The sequence below is a fragment of the Lachnellula hyalina genome, assembly GCF_007821495.1.
Source record: "Lachnellula hyalina strain CBS 185.66 chromosome Unknown contig00092, whole genome shotgun sequence".
Taxonomy (NCBI): domain Eukaryota; kingdom Fungi; phylum Ascomycota; class Leotiomycetes; order Helotiales; family Lachnaceae; genus Lachnellula; species Lachnellula hyalina.
This window is the reverse complement of record NW_022157206.1, coordinates 107,741-124,605: the sequence shown is the minus strand read 5'-3', so window position 1 is coordinate 124,605 and position 16,865 is coordinate 107,741. Positions and strand designations below refer to the sequence as shown.

General features: G+C 48.9%; 4 protein-coding genes across 4 annotated transcripts; 2 read left to right on the top strand and 2 right to left on the bottom strand.

Annotated features, from left to right (window-relative positions):
* Window positions 1-1,556: 1,556 nt before the first annotated feature.
* Window positions 1,557-4,982, top strand: chr3 (Chitin synthase regulatory factor 3; the record flags this gene model as incomplete). Its single annotated transcript, XM_031150736.1, has 3 exons — window positions 1,557-2,067; window positions 2,116-4,737; window positions 4,846-4,982. 3 exons carry the CDS (start codon window positions 1,557-1,559, stop codon window positions 4,980-4,982), a joined length of 3,270 nt encoding a protein of 1,089 aa, XP_031004346.1.
* Window positions 4,983-5,838: 856 nt separating this feature from the next.
* Window positions 5,839-6,780, bottom strand: mpc2 (putative mitochondrial pyruvate carrier; the record flags this gene model as incomplete). Its single annotated transcript, XM_031150735.1, has 4 exons — window positions 5,839-6,022; window positions 6,129-6,265; window positions 6,391-6,406; window positions 6,536-6,780. 4 exons carry the CDS (start codon window positions 6,778-6,780, stop codon window positions 5,839-5,841), a joined length of 582 nt encoding a protein of 193 aa, XP_031004347.1.
* Window positions 6,781-9,126: 2,346 nt separating this feature from the next.
* On the top strand, window positions 9,127-10,747 carry LHYA1_G005790 (uncharacterized protein; the record flags this gene model as incomplete). Its single annotated transcript, XM_031150734.1, has 3 exons — window positions 9,127-9,732; window positions 9,800-9,934; window positions 9,983-10,747. The coding sequence occupies 3 exons, from the start codon at window positions 9,127-9,129 to the stop codon at window positions 10,745-10,747; spliced, it is 1,506 nt and encodes a 501-aa protein (XP_031004348.1).
* Window positions 10,748-10,833: 86 nt separating this feature from the next.
* On the bottom strand, window positions 10,834-11,376 carry LHYA1_G005789 (uncharacterized protein; the record flags this gene model as incomplete). The annotated part of the gene is made up of 1 exon (XM_031150733.1): window positions 10,834-11,376. One exon carries the CDS (start codon window positions 11,374-11,376, stop codon window positions 10,834-10,836), a length of 543 nt encoding a protein of 180 aa, XP_031004327.1.
* Between the last annotated feature and the right edge of the window lie 5,489 nt (window positions 11,377-16,865).

Below are 16,865 nucleotides of genomic sequence, written 5' to 3'. Positions count from 1 at the left end.
GGGGGATGGGGGGTAGAGGGAAGCTCACGCAAGTGCCATTTTGCCGTACATTGCCCAATTAGTTGGTTTGGGAGCCATGATGGGATGTGGGATGTGGTGGTGGCGTGTTCAAGATGACGTGAGGGGAAGAGAAGCTTGTGTTGTTGGTATATCGGGTTCTTGGAATTGAACTGAATTGAGCTCAGCTTGTCTGGGATGAATAATGTTATGCTTGCCTTGCCGAGCTTGCCTAGACGATGATGATGGTGATATTTAATCCGGTGGCCATGATTTGCCGGCTGTGCAGGGAATATCTGTGGCTGTGCGGTACGAGCTAATAAGTGTGGCGTAAGCAGGTTGAGTGGAGTGGAGTGGAGGGATCATGGGTGTTTTGGATGTTCCAGAATGTTTCTAAAGCCAGGTGGGAGTGCAAAGTGGATAGAGATGCCATTCGTTGGGTACAGATCGTCCATGCCCCTCCTCTTGGAAACCCGGAGCACGGCCTGGATATCCTGCACCTGCACCTGCACCTGCACTAGTTCATCCGTTTTATTCTGTGTCATGGTCATATTCTCGTAAATTATTACCAGCTTGTAAAGTCATCGGATACAGTATATTATTAATAAAGAATGATCTGAGCGCTTGAGTTTTCCATAGCTAAAAAGAAGGCGCAGTTGTTGATTAGCCAGCCACACCCACATGCAACGTTCAGATGCACTGCCTTATTTGCGAATACGGTACGGAACTCCCTCCTATCCTAAAGTCTCCTACTTTGTACAGTACATACAGTAGACCAATACTTGGTACTACTTGGGGCTTTCCTGTGCTCCGGAATAAAAAGAACCACAATTCGGGCGAAACACAGTACCTACCCAATGGCTGTGCGCCTGTTCCTGGCATTAGTGGTTGACCCCTGGTCCTGGCTGTTACTGTATCTGATAATATGAGACGCTTGAAAGAGGGCATCAGGACCAGATCTCCAGGTTGCATTTAATGCCTACGGTCCTGTCCTGTACTGTAACAATTAATGCTGCCCAAAGTCAATGCGGCCATGAACCGACCAGTCACCACACGAGAACTGTTCTATTTGTAAAGTCAGCTGTAAGAAGTCCATCTCCTCTCGACTCTCTCTCCCGCCTGCAAAAGCCACCGCCTTCCCATCTCCACCACCTTGAAGCGCCCCCCACATTCCCGCGCAATCCCATACTGTAACCTCCAACCACCGGACGACCACCTCTCCACCATCCGCTCAACGACTTCAACCACCAGAGTAACTTTGCAGCCACCCATAATAAAGCCCTTTCTTTGCTATTCACAACCACCACCAACCAACATTCCATTTTGCTACATTTCAGCCTCGAAACACTCGGCTCAAGGATCGAATCCTCCCGACCAGTTGCTGTCCGTAATTTCGCTGCAGAAAACAATACCGTCCTTAGAAGATTCCCTTCCATGGCTTGGTTCATACTGGTGTGAAGACAACAGTAGCTACACTTACCGCAAGAGACGATACTGAGCGAACGCAAAAAACTGCATTGAGTTCCGAATCCATTTCAGCTCAAGACCAGACAGACACCATGGCATACGAACAGAGTCACTACCAACCGCCAGCAAGGCCATACAATGGGAGCGCAGCGCGACGTCCAGTTCCCCCACAAGGCCCTCAGCAAGGCTACAATCAACCGCCTCCGCAACAATACCCCCCGCAACAATACGACCAGTACGGGCAGGATGGCTACGGGTACGATGATTACAATAATGGTTATGCGCAAGAGTATGATGGAGGATATCAGGATGTGAATGGAGGAGGACGAGGGAATGGCTACCCGCCGCAGAATCAACAAAACTATCCACCACAGCAAGAACAATACGGAAACGACAGAGGAGGGGGAATCCCTCCGAGGGGCGGGGGAAGAGGAGCACCACCAATGCAAGGAGCACCGCCAATGCAAAGACCACCACCCGCTGACGGAGCTCGAGGCGGATATGGTGGAGCCCCAGGACCAGGAAGAGGATATCCAAAAGGTGGACCCCCTGGAAGAGGAGGCAGAGCACCTATGAACAGAGGACCTAACTCTGACCCAGGACGTAAGTTGGAGATGGTTCACCTGCGAGGGCATTACTGACAGGAAGTAGGACAACAGCGCAGACCTTTGAAGACCCCTCCCATATCTCCCGATGACCCCTCGTCCACTTTTGACAATCCATTCCCTTCATTTCCAGGCGGAAAGAAAAAGACCTCGTTGTCTGAGGAGCAGGATATCGTCCAGAGGATGGCAAATATTGAGGTTGGACCCCCGCCACAGAATCGCCCAAGAGGTCCTGGTAGTAAAGGAAGTCGAGACAAGTATCCTATGGGTGCACCTACCGACGATTATGGACGACCTTCTTTGGAGGGGCAAAGAAGAGGGGCACCTGTAGATGACTATGGACGCCCTTCAATGGAAAGGAGACCTGCGCCGGATGATTATGGAAGACACTCGGCGGATAATCAAAGAAGGCCACCTGATGACTATGGGCGTCAGTCCGCAGAGAGTACTAGGAGCGGGCCACCTAGAGGTTATCCCCCACAAAGGCCACCTCAGCAAGGATATCCCCAACCAAGACGGGGGCCACCACCAGGTCAAGGCTATGGGCCTCCTCAGCAGAATGGGTACGGAGATCCTGGCTATGACGATAGAGGAGGCTATGGCCAGGCTTCAGCTCCACCGGCGAGGGAAGATTTTGGACCTCCTGGGAGAAGTATGACTATGCCGAATCAACCTCCTCCCCCTCAAGATATGGGCCGTAAACCTCCAATGCCTAGACCCATGGAAGGACCTGGTCCTAGTGCACCATATAATGGCCCTGTTGGCCGTGGAACGCCACCAAGGCCATCTACTGCTTCTGGAAGTCGTCAGCAACCACAAAGACAATATCCAAATCCACCACCTCCTTTGGATCTCTATGCAAATGGCCAGAGACATCCATCAAGTCAAGGATATTATACGCATCAGACTAATGGAAGCATTGACGAATTATATGACGCATATTATGATTCACCTGGGGGTGCTCAACGGAGACCACAGTCTGCTGAATCAGAGATGCCAAATTTCGATGCTGTGCCTACAAAGCCTAGTAATCACAGAAGAGGAGCGTCTATTGATGAGCATATACAACCACCACCAGCTCCGCTGCAACCTGGTTTCGGACAGCAAATAAAACCCGTCAAATCACAACCTGATATCAGGCATCGAGCGCAACCTCAAGCAGCTGTTTTTGAAATGGCAGATGAAGCACCTCCTTTGCCGTCTGCTATGCCGCACCCAAATGCCTACCCTGAGACTTATGATGACGGTTATGGTCCAGATCCTTATGGTTTGAACCCTGGCCCAGCTTTTGTGCCATATGATGAGCCTCCGCAAAATGGATTTCAGCCACCTCCACGAAGCGCGTCTGCAGCGCCTCGAGCTCCTGTGGGTCTTCCAAACGGTCCAAGGGGCGGTCTACCTAATGGCCCTTCTCCGAATGGAGGGCCCCCTCGATCAAATACAATGCCCAGACAGGCACCCCCTAATATGGATGCCTTGCCATCTCACCCCCCACCTGTTCGGGCCGGCTTAATACCTAATTCTGTTGTCAGCTTAGCAAGCAACAAGCCAACTCCTGTTCGTAATTATGGAGGCGTAGCTCCTGCACCTCCACCGCAACAAGCTCCAAAACAACAAATGCAGGCTCCTCAAGCCCCAGCGAGACCTATTTCTGAAGCATCTGCGCCAGTCACAGCAGCAGAGCTAGAGCAGCTGAGGAACAGTGTCAAAAACAACCCCAACAACCAAGCAGCACAGCTCCTCCTTGCTCGGAAGTTAGTTGAGGCATCCGAAGTCCTCGTGTCCACCATCCCCGACCAGAGACAACGCAACAAAACCCGCGAGCGCTACGTAATGGACGCACATAAACACCTCAAGAAGCTCGTCACACTCAACAACGCAGAAGCTATGTTCTACCTAGCTGACTGTCATGGCCGTGGCTCCCTCGGCCTCGAACCTGATAATAAAGAAGCCTTTTCCCTCTACCAATCCGCTGCCAAAGCCGGCCACCCAGCAGCAGCGTACCGCACAGCCGTGTGTTGCGAGCTTGGCCAGGAGGATGGCGGCGGCACGCGCAAAGACCCAATGAAAGCTATCCAGTGGTACAAACGTGCCGCCACGCTAGGTGATACACCTGCAATGTACAAAATGGGCATGATACAGCTCAAGGGCCTGCTAGGGCAACCAAAAAGCGCAGGCGAGGCAGTCGGCTGGCTCAAACGCGCCGCGCAAGCCGCAGACGCCGAGAACCCGCACGCACTTCACGAACTCGGGCTCCTGTACGAAGCGCCTCAATCTGACTCCTCGGTCATACGCGACGAAGCCTACTCCTTCACCCTCTTCCAACAAGCGGCCGACCTAGGCTATAAATTCTCGCAATTCCGTCTCGGGTGCGCGTTCGAGTACGGGCTGTTCAACTGCCCAATTGATGCGCGGCAGAGTATCATGTGGTATTCGCGTGCCGCGGCACAGGAGGAACATCAGAGTGAGCTGGCGCTTAGCGGGTGGTATCTGACGGGCAGTGATGGCGTGCTGCAGCAGAGTGACACGGAAGCTTATCTGTGGGCGCGAAAGGCTGGTATGGCGGGGTTGGCCAAGGCGGAGTATGCGATGGGGTATTTTACGGAGGTTGGGATTGGGAGTCCGGCGAATTTGGAGGATGCTAAGAGGTGGTATTGGAGGGCTGCTGGTATGTTCATGTTTTCTCTCTCCTTACTCTTCCCTTCTCTTCATTCTCTCTCTTGTTATTGCGACCATTCATACCGCAGTCAATAATTCTTACTGATGTTTTCAACAGCGCAAAACTTCCCCAAAGCCCGCGAGCGTCTTGAAGATCTCAAGAAAGGCGGTGGGAAAGCGGGTCTTAAATCCCGGGAACGCATCTCGCGTTCCAAAGTCGGGAAGCAAAATGAGGGGGAGTGTTCCATTATGTGAACTCGCTGAACTTATCCTTGGAATATATGAAGGAAAGAATGATGAAATAAAGAACAAGAATATGCATGATCTGAAACAAGCAAGCGTGATTTGAGTGGGCATTGGATAGGGATGGAGATGTGATGTGATATGATTTGATATGGATAGATAACAGTATATTCTCATGATCTGGTCTGGTAGATATGCGATATAATGCAGACAGGCAGGCAGGGCGGGACCCGAGGTTGGAGTGGAAGGGAGTAGAGCGGAGTGCATATCTGCTTACATATATATATACATGTATATACTATGCTATCTACCTACCTACCTATCTATCATGCCCTTTGAAATGAGAATGCAAACCATGAATGAAAATACGGATGAATGACTATATCACTCACTCCCTTGCAACGGGACCGCAAGTGATCTCGGTAGGGAACAGCAGAAGAGTGGAGGAGAGGTTTTCTGATGATGATGTCGAGGTAACATGTAGGTAGCAGTGAGAGCTTTCACTTACTTACTTAGTTGTGGTGTTGACATCTATTTATGTCTATGGTATCCTGTGGAAAAGGTTAATGGAGAGGAAACGGTTTTCTGGTGATTATATTCATTTGTGTCACAGAGAATACGAGTAGTGAAGTAAGTGAAGGTTGGAAATAAATAAAAAAGAAAACTCGATTTGTTATCATACACTAAAGCATCCATGCATGCATGCATTATGTGCGCGGGTCTCGGTCTCTAAAGTGTCATCCATCGTACTGCGACTAGTTATTCACGAAAGTTGGAAATTCACGCATCCATTCATCAACACACTCTCTAGCCCATCCATCATCTCCACGTGCCTTTCTTCCATCCCCAAAGCTGCCCAATTTGTTAATCAAGCCTTCTTAATAGCATCTACGACGTCACTCTTGACGCCCTTGACTGTCTCAACTACATTGTCCTTTGCCTCTTCCAGGGCCTCGGTAGGACTCTCGTTCTTGACACTCAAGTTGTGGGTCACGATACGAGTGACTTGGATTACGCCGACGATGCCGAGGAAGAAGTTCACTGCTGCGAGTCTGGTGGCGATACATGTTAGTATCGGATTTCCATGATGCTTGTATTAAAGATAAGAGGGAGAGGATAGAGGGGTAGAAGGGGAAAAGAGGCGGGGGAGAGACGTACAAGACATTACGCGGTTTGATGATCAAGCACCAACGAGTCCAGATTGCGCCTGTGGCTGTGAGGGCTACGTTCTGGGTCAAGGAGAGCTTTTCGACGGGTCGGTAGAAGTCGGAGATTCCGGCGATGACGAGACACCACTATATATACAACATTAATATATGTCTTTTCATTCTGATATCTCGAGGGAGGGATATAGATGCGTGAAGTGGGGAGCGACGGAGCTTATCTCGGGGATAAGATGATGGGGGAAGTGAAGATATACCTTCATTACAGGCGCCCTATTCCACAACAGAGTAATTAGCAAACATTCTTTCTCAATTCAACATCTCCCTCCCCTGAAATCCAATGCAATTCCCCTTCCACTCCATATCCGCCAACCCCTCTATATCTTCCCGCATAGTACGTACCAGAAATGCACAGTCTTCAACCCAATTGGACTATCCCACATCCTCTTCAACCAGCTAACCTCCTCCCCCGCGGCAGCCGTCGTACTCTGCCATCTCTTCCCGCCAGTCTTCTGCTGCTTAAACGAGCTCCTGAACGTGCTGCGTGCGAATTGCTGTGTGAAGGTCCTGGAGTTGGCGGAGGCGGTGCTGCGGAATTGGAAATTGATAGCCGGGCGCGCGGCGCGGAAGAGGGTTGATGGTGGCATCTTTGCTTTCTGCTTTGTGTGTGTGTGATGGAGAAGGGAGAGGAGATTGAGAGATGGGAGATAGATGAAGTTTGCGATGGCTAAATTCGCGGAATAATATAAAGAGGAAGCCCGGTGTCGGGATGCACAGCATAAAGGTTAGTGTGTTTTATGCGCGGTTTATGCAAGAAGCTTCGATGTCAATCAACCTCATAGCTTTAATTCCGCTACAACGAAAACGAATCGAACAACCACAACCGACACAGCAATTCTGCAAGAGGATCAAGATGTCGGCTAAATACGCATTCTCGAATACGCTCAAGGAGGTCAGGTTTCTGTTCTGCCAGACGGGCGAACATAGTGGTGCTACGAGGTTTGTTTCTTCTTCTTTGGGCGGGCGGAATCTTCAATACATAAGTAGCAATGGCTTTGCAAGAGGATCATGCTGATGAGAGGTTGTATCAGATCATTCCTCGCACGCGCATATCCGACGATGAAGAAGAACAACCCCCAGACACCGATTATGCTGCGCGAAGCTGCTGGTACGCAACCGAGGGTTTATGCGAGATATGGTTAGTTGTTACACTTTGCTTTGCTTCCTTTCGAAAATATGCTTCGATGAAGGAAATGGGAAATAGATTTTGGGCTAATTGGAATGCGGGGGTTGTAGAGTTTGGGAAGGAGAAAAGTGAGAGTTTGGCTGGGTTGTCGGATAAGCAGATTGAGGAGACGGTTACGGGGTTGGTTAAGACGCGGCTATGATGTGATATTAAACGCTTAGGGAGGGAAGGAGACGGTGTATATATTGAGGGGGGCAAAGGAATACAAAGATCTTGAATCAGAGGCTGTTTGCGAGAGGGGGATGAAATGTTGGTTGTGTCGGTGGGGTGTACTGGCTCGTTGCGATTGATATAAATTGAGGAGTGAAAGGATCCACGGCACCACTCCTCCCTCCCAAGTGGGAAAATATACTACGAAGTTGAGCACTTCCTCTTCATTTTAATTGTCTTTCAGCGATGACAATTCCATCTCCCCTTAGGTCCAGCGTTACTTCCAGCATGCGCTATGCCGGCGCTGAGATATATGGTTGTCAAGTTGTCAACCATTGTCTCCTAAGCCCTCTTACGGTCATGTGTATCCCTTTCCTGATGCGGAATCTCTTAAACAACATGCCTTTGATCCCCACCATTCCTCTTTCCTCTACTCCGATTCCTCCCTGTTCTATGCTTACTAAGTAGGAGATGTTGAAGAACACTGGTAGGTTAAGACTGATGCAGTATAACCAGCTGATACATTGTTTGCGGGTGTGGTTGTGGTTGTGGTTGTGGTTAAGATATGTAGGACTGGAGTAGCACGAAGTGTCGTCGAAGCTTGCTCAAGCTCTGGTTTTACTTCATATTTTCTTCTTGGCCTATCCCTGCAACTTGTTAAATTGGTCGATTTTTGCAATCCCATCGCTATCGTTGCCTACTCTTCTTCCAGGTATAACTAGAGAAGTTGTGGAGGTACGGTATCATTTTAGCAAAGATGATCTAAACAGTATTTGTTTTCGCACCTAGAACGTGCAAAGTCTGTACCTGGAATTGCTACCGGTATCAGACCTCCAGTACACTTTGATCTCGCTCAGCATAGAAACGGCGCTTCGTAAATGCTTTTAGATCTAGGAGAGTGCTCTTCATCGCAATTTGTAATTTTCTTACCAGAATACCTTTTTACCAATGCCACAGAGATGAGACTGGACCCATGCTTGCCTTTATATATACATCCAGGGTCTTGTAACCAGAGATTGACATTTTCAGCCTGTTTTTGATATAATATTAACCACTTCTTATAAAATGCTTTATAAGAATTGCGGAGGTACGAAACGGAGTACGGAGTAATGTCTTGCCCTTGCCTTCCGTGGATAATATTCATACAAGTGCTATTTTAATTTATCTCACCTGAGTCTGGCCATCTGCTCTTGCACGTGTTTCGAACCCATGCCTTAGCCTTATCTTAGTCAGCGCCTCTCTTAAAGGAAGCGTGATCCTCCATTCCAAATTCTAAAAGATTATGCAGTTTTACTCTTTCGAATGATACTCTGGAATATTAAGAGATGTATCGACTAAAACACGAAAGGGCCCTAAGTAAGCCTGGATTTTGTTTTCAGTAGTTTTATTTCCTGATTAGGTTCGCTGTTGAGTTTTGTGCTCTTGCCTTCTTAGATTGCACTCAAAGCGCCCTGTCTTTGGAATTCTGCTTATCATCCCATTTGGAGTAGAACAAGGATCTTGGCACCAGGGCCAAGTTGTTCTCGATGGCACGTCTGAGTCGTGGATGTCTCCGCTGCAGGCAGCGTGGCGTTCGCTGCGACGAAGGCCGGCCCTTATGCCAGGATGCATTAAACGCAATGAAATCTGCGAGGGGTATCGAGATAATGCTTCCATCATTTTTCGGGACGAGACCGAAAAAGTGATTGAGCATGTGCGCGCATCACAAGCCCTGCCGCAGCCCAGCTCAAAAACGTCTTCGCAACTATCGGCAAGGAAGCGCAGCAGATCTGTCGAAGCACCTTCGGTGCCGGGCCGGATTGTAGACCCCTCAGAGCTGGCCCCTGGAGAGGCCACTGGCATTAAGCTCGGAAATCCGCGTCCCTGGCTTAAAGGACTGCCGTCTGAAATGATGCCCTCGGTAGAAGAACAAGCCGTCGATAACTTCATGGAGAAGTATGTCATTTATCCATGCAACCAGACATCATCTCCTGGGTTCCTAGAGCATTTACCATGCATGTTCCAAGAGGTCAACATTAATGGGCGATACGCTTTGCGATGGGCCATACGAGCTGCTGCATATGCCGGTCTTTCAAAAGATCAGGATAGCAACATACTTGCAAGGAAGGCACTGCAGTGCTACGGTATGGCGCTCTCTGCCCTAGGAGATTCTCTTGGCATGCCGGGAAAAGTCACAGATGATTACGATCTGATGACCATAGTTGTTCTTGACATCTTTGAGGCAGGTTCGCATAATATATCGTGATAACATCCTACGCTCACATTCATAGACTCTATATACTCCTGAAGTAGCCGTCAAAGGATCACATGCTCAAGGAATGGCGCAAATCCTCCGATTGCGAGGCTCGGACTTGGTCTATAACTCACGAGGCTGGAGTCTTTTCCGACTTGCCCACCACAGGATCGTAAGCAATCAGACACTGCGTTCTCGCTCCATGCTAATACGTGTCAAGCAAATACAGCAATTATCTTTTAACATGCTTCCAAGTCCGGATACGACAAATTGGCTAAACCAGCTCAATGACAATGAGCCGTATGTGCGTCTTGAGAAGAACGCGAATGCAATCAGTGATACGTGCAAGCGTGCGCGAATGCTCCTAGATCTGATTAACGTTGGGGGCTTGCCGGCGTCTACTATCGTCGACATGGTTAAGGAGCTGCACTCCCTTGACCAATCAGCAATTAGCTGGCGGCAAACATCAAAGTGGTCTTTGAAGAATCTGACAGTGTCGGAAAGGCCGGATCTTGAACCTGCAGCACGCGGGATTACGGATACGATCCAACTGCATCCCGATATTTGGATGGCCTACGAATGGAACTACCACCGAGCAGCGCGCATCATCTTTCTAGAGCAGCTTTTAAAGTGCACCAAGGTCGCGCTGGAGACCTCAGACCCAGATAGTGGGGAAAATAAAGCGCTGACTGACACCATCGCCGAGTGTACCTCGACCATCCAATGGCTCGCAGACGAAGTCCTCTCAACAGTTCCCCAGTCCCTCGGGGATATCGGCCACATGGGCCGGGAACACGACTTCAAGGATGGCCCGCCTCGCTGCCGTGCAATCGGCGGGTACTTGCTTCTCTGGCCGATAAGGATCACCAAAGGTCAATCATCTGCGACGACGCTGGAGCAGAAACAACGTGCGTGCAGAATATTTGAACGGATTCGAGACTACACTGGAAGGAAATCTACACTTGGCGACAAGAGCATCATATGACCCTGTGCAGCACCCGGCTCTATTAGGACAGACTATCTAGACCCAAGTTTCAGAAATATATCGAAAAGTACACACTCCTCTTCGCCTCATCTCTTCATAACCGTCTCCTCCAGCTCCGTCCCATCAACCAGCTTAACCTTCTCAGCGCTGGCGGTGACAAACATGATCCGGCAGGTCTCGCTGGTACGGTTGATCCACTGGTGATTGGCACCACCCTGGATGATATACTCGCCAGGCCGCACCGTCTTCTCGTCGCCGTTGTCGAGCCTAAGGACGATCTCGCCTGTCAGGACGACGGCATAGTCGATGCTCAAGGTCCGATGCATTGGAACCGTGAAGTTGCCGGCGATATTGCTGATGCAAAATATGACGCCGCGGGGCGGGCATCGCGGCAGCATCTCCGCATACTCCCCCGTCGCCTCCTGGTTGTTCACTGGCACCGCCCCGCGCCTGTCAAATACGGCGAATGATGACCCTGCAGGTCCCATGGGCCGGAACAGCGGTACCTCTCTGTCCGCGCCGAATATCGACGTCCCGTCTGCTGCGTGTGTCGTCACCACCACCCGCGGGTTCGAGTCGGCCGAGGGCATGGCCTGGGTGGCGGCAGCGGTGGGGTTGCTGGAAGACATCTTGGAAGCAGTGCAAGAATTATGATGATTAATGTTGGATTATATTATTAGGTTGCTGTTATTGCTTGAAATGCTGGATCAAAATATCTTCTTGACAAAGACTCAGCGCCTCTTATATACCCATAATCCATCTCTTATTTATTATCTTGGTCACAAATATCGTGCATCTTACCGCAACGAGGTTGACTGCGAGGTTTGTAAACTATATTCGCGATGCCGTCCGAATTGGGAAGCCGACACGATTGGCTGATTCGTTACCAGACTAGTATATCAACTAGAGGTTCGTTCAATCCTTACCTAGCTCCTCCCCACCCTGCGGCCCCAGGATATAAGAAAATAGCTAATTTTAAGATCGCTGGAACTTGATTAATTTATCACATAAGGCTTCGGAAAGGACCTCGCAGCCTGACAAATTAATTTTACGGCACCTTTCTCTAATCAGAGACGCCAGCTAGCCTAAGCCAATCAAAGCGCTGTGATTTTAATCTTGCTGTCTCAGACCGTCAATTCGACATGTACAGAATTCGATCTTTTTAGTATCCTTATTTCATTCAGATTTTATATATATGAATACTTAGAACTCTCAGAACTTGTCCATCTCTCCAAAGTATTTTGCGTGATAATATCAAATGTAACATGATATACCAGCTCACTAGCCCCCTCCATCTCTAGCAGCGGCTTAAGGAATCCCAGATAATGATCTTTTATGTTCTTCCCATGTAAGTCTCCCTCTTTCAGAAAGCATTTTTGGTCTACTTGCGCCTCTACCTCTAGATCATTATAGCGTGATAGGACCCATACTTCTACAAGTCAGTGTTATACGATTTTAATAGGAGGAACATTGAAAAGAAAATTTCGATGAAAACAACTTGTAAGAAATAGTGAAAAGTATAGCATACAAGTATTTAGGCTTCTCCCCGTCGATGGCTCAACTGCCCATTTTGCACACCTCTTGACTCCAGTATACCCGATCCCTATTTCACTTTTCGCAACCACCTGCAATTCACTCTCATACCGCCTAAACCTATAGATTAGTGCTTGGCGATCGCCTTCCCCAGGATTGTTGCTGAAAGTCAGCTTGCTGATGGTGGTTATGCGGGCGCCTATTGCGGGGCCCACCAGTGATAGATGGCTGGTGACGGCGGGCGGATTGGGCGGAGCGTCGAGAAGTGGGTTTATTAAAGTCAGGAATGCGGAGTAATGGTTGGAGAGGAAAGTTTGGACATCTACTCTGCTTTTGAAGCCGGTGAGAAGTGTGAGGTGGGAGGGTGTTTCGTGGTGCCGGCCCCATGCAAAGGTGTCGAACTATGATCTATTAGAAAGTGGTCTTTGATGGAATCGAGTGAATAATAAAGAGGTTATAAAGGGAGGTCGTTACTGACACCGGGGCAGGAAATGAGATAGTCGACGGCTGTTCTCCATTGCTTTGCGGCGAGGGTGGAAGGCTGGTCGAAGGTGCAGTTACTCGAAAGGGTCAGAATCTGAATCGTAGTAGACGCCATTTTAAGAGTGATACATAGGGATGTAGATTTCCAAATAACAAATAGTGAGATATTTTAAAACCCGTCGAACCGCTCAATATCATATTGTTGTCTCTATACCAACTAGGTTAGCGCCATAAGCCGATGACTAATCCGTGCCCCCAACCTACATAGAGGATTCTTTCAGCCGTGAGCAACTAACACAACCAGCAATGTATTTTCATAGCAGACGTTCACAGTAGCGTCAGCCTCATTTTTGAGTATCAGTTTCACTGTATTTCAGCTACCGGGACAAGGTCGAATAGAACTCCCAGGTTCCTACAAGTCTTCAAAACCATTCCCGATAATCCAAGCCGCGCTCGCTCCTGGACAAGGACTGCCGCGCTCTAATCTCACTTAAATCTTACTTACTCGGACCTTCTAACCAATCTTTTTGAGCTAGCTAACCGGCATCAGGGGCAGCCTGTGGTTGGCTCTTTCGTATGGTAAGTATCGCAATTCGAGATTGTTGTGGCTTCAAAAAGAACATGGTACGTCAAATCTTACTTTGATTATAGCTTCCTTTTACGCTAAGAACTATAATGGGCAACCCCGTTATAGGTGATAAAGAAGAGCTAGGAAGGCTGATAGTTGGGCCAAGCGAACGTCTAAGCCAAGCAAGTGTCGAAGGAAGGAACAACTATTAGAATTCGAATTATTTTCACGTTCCTCATATAGAACCAATAGCAGAGCCAGCGTTCCCTGCATTCTTGCAAGTATTACTGCAAAGTATTACGTTATGAAGCATGATTCTTCACCTGATTTTCACTTCATTCGCATAGGAGGATTGTTTTACCGCCCCCATCTTCATTACGCCTCTTAGCTTATCCAGGTCTCGATCATATAATCTAGGCAGCCAAAGGATGTTTCTTTACGGAATCTGTTGGTAAGATTCTATTTGAGGTGTCTGACCACTCCTTCAGCCTCCTGTATTCCGATCATGAAGTCTTATCTCATCCAAGCAGGGTCGTCCTACGATTACTGCTATATCGCGAATACCTATGATCAATCAACAGCTGGGATCGTTGAAGGATTCTATGAGAAGGACTATTGGTAGAATCTAATGTTATGAAGCTCAGAGCCTGATGAAATGTGAATGTACATAAAGGAGAGCTGGTTTTCCCCTCTACTGCCTTTTTATTCCAGTTAATTAACATTGCCTGCTTTCTACCAGGGACGTTATTTTTCATTATCTGCCTTCATTATCTTTTGCGATGAGACTCTTCTCAAGTCGCTCTCCCCTCCGTGGGGATATCATTCCATTCTACTTTTTCTTCGGCCTGGTACCATTTATACCCCTGGTTACTGCTGTATTTGACGCAGCAACTTTCTTCGCATACATCGACCAAAGCTGCAGAGATGCCCCGACACCGCCAGCTACAGAAGGGTCCATTAAGGCCGAGTTAAGCCCTGCGGGCGAGGAGATGAACCTTTTGGTAAGGGCAGCCTTATCAAACGGCTTCGACTTTGACCTTAACGACCGTGATGGTGGACGAGCTGGCAGAGCTTTCAATGCTTTTTGGGGGCAGCTTCCCGGTACGCCGTCAGTATGGGATGCGGCAAACACGCAGCCAGTCAAAGATCAATTCGCACAGCTCGGCGACAACATGCAGGCGAACACTTACGGGATCTACTGTGACGCAAGCGCCTTTGAGTGGATTACAACTTGGCCTGCAGATGTCCCAGGTGGAGATGATTGGGGAAACCCAGGTGATCCGATACCAGAAGATGAGGGTGGAGGTATATGGTATATTAGAGACACAGCACGACGATCGCCGCATGAAGACGCCGCCTATTTTATAGGACCAATTCAGGATTCTACCGGCAAATATACGCCTGGCCCTGATATTTGTACAAGCAAAGACCCCGCTACAGGCGATATTACGCTTCTTGGTGGTGGGAGTTTGACCGAAGACTGGTTTATCATCTTGTGCCCTCCAGCCTTTTCATATCCAATTGGAGACCAGCTGGCAAGCTACGGATCAAGAGGTGCACTGCAAACTGGTGAAGACCTTGATTACTTTTCTTCGCTGGGGGCCACGATGCTTCACGAGTTCTCACATGCCATTCTAGCAACTGAAGATCACGCATATCGTGCCCAGTGTCTCGACCTGGCACCTACATATGGTGCTGAAGCTGCTCGCCAAAATGCCGACTCATTTAAGAACTTTGCGCTAGTCAGCTTTCTAAACAACAACGAGTGGTATCATGGGCTAGCATCGTCGCCTCTTGAAGCAGTCGTGCCTTCTACACCTGGAGTCGCTGGCCGAGACATACCTCGACCCCGGGATAGCCTCATTTCTCACAAAGACAGCCCCGTCTCCCCCAAAGATAGCCGAGTTGTCCCGATAGCGGGTCGTCGTTCTTCGCGCCAAAATAGCTGGCCGAATCGGCGCCAGGGTGCTGTTCAACCCAAATTAAATGCGACTGCTACACAGAGCTTTGCAAATACGAGTGCCTCTAGCTCCACTCTCTTGACATTAAGGAGCTCAAGCAGCTCGGTTTCTATCTCGATAACGTCAAATTCCAGTATTCTATCAAGTTCAAGATCTAGCACTGTGCGACGGACCGGTCCTAGTTCCTCCGACACAGGATCTCGACCTACAGGTTCCCAAACAAGTTATACATCTTCTAGCATAGTTTCTCCACGTTCGTCTTCGTCTTCGTCTTCGCCCTCCAGCTCGCTCTCGCTTTCCCTCTCGAATCCGATTTCTCTTCCAGGCACGACATCTCTCTCGACTTCATCCGATGCCAACGGTGGTTCTTTTACCTGGAGTGGTTCTTGGACAGATACGGAGACTCCAACACCAGCGTCCCTTAGTTGGTTCGATATTCCGACAGGTACTGTTGCTCCATCTCAGCAAACATCTGATGCGGTTCTTCTCGGCGGTCTTTTCTTTGCACTCAAAGCCAATAGGCTTCGGTTCACAGATCCAAAGTTAAAGTCACAATACATTGACGATGTCAATAAGGTCAAGGATCAAACTATAGCATTATTCAATAAACTGGACATTAAACCTCCAGAAGCGGAATGTTCTACGACCAAGAAAAGAAGGCGTGCTAATCGCATGTCTGAAAAGCAATTAAGGGCCTTTCTTGAGGAAAGAGCCTTACTTCACGATAGGAGCATTTTCTCAGGTGTTACCAATGCGATCAAAGATGCGGTCAACGATATTTCCAAGCTAATCAGCTGTGCTGTGAACGTTGTGAACAACTTGGTTGATTCTGTTAACAAAAGTACACCCGATATCAACCTGATCGAAAATTTGACAGATAGTCTGGCTGCCGTTGGTGAAGCTATGGACGAAGACCCTGATGATGATCCAACCAAGACAAAGCCAACTGAAACGAAACTGACTTCGACGACACATCTAACGCAGACATCAACTGCTTCTAGAACATCCATCACATCAGCAGCCACAACGACCTCTTCCGTATCGAGATCTTCCAGCTCCAGCTCGTCGAGACCTTCCTACAAAAGGAAAACACTCCAAGGTCCTGACGCAGAAAATACTGCCTCGGAGTTTCTCGATGCCTCAGATATGTCTAAGCTAAGCAGCAGTCTCGCGACTGAGATACTTGCTTCTACTACTTTGAGCAAGTCGGCTTTGACGTCTGTAAGCAAATCCGCTTCGACCTCCGCAATCACCGCATCCTCGACTTCGAAGATTCTCAGCACAGTGACCAGCCGACCTCTGCCATCATCATCATCATCAAGCTCGTTGAGTTCATCCGTCAGTCTACCACCACCCACAAAAACCTCAGTCTCAACCAGCTCCCTTATTGCCGTACGCTCCACCACAACCCAAGCCCCGCCCTCAACCACAACCAAAGCCCGCCCCTCTCCCACCACAGAGATCCACATCTGGCTAAGCTACTCCGTCGCCAGCGACCCCTCTCTAACCTGGGAAATGTTATTCTCCAAAGTCGATGGGACGGTCAACCCCTGCACCGACGAGGAAACTACCT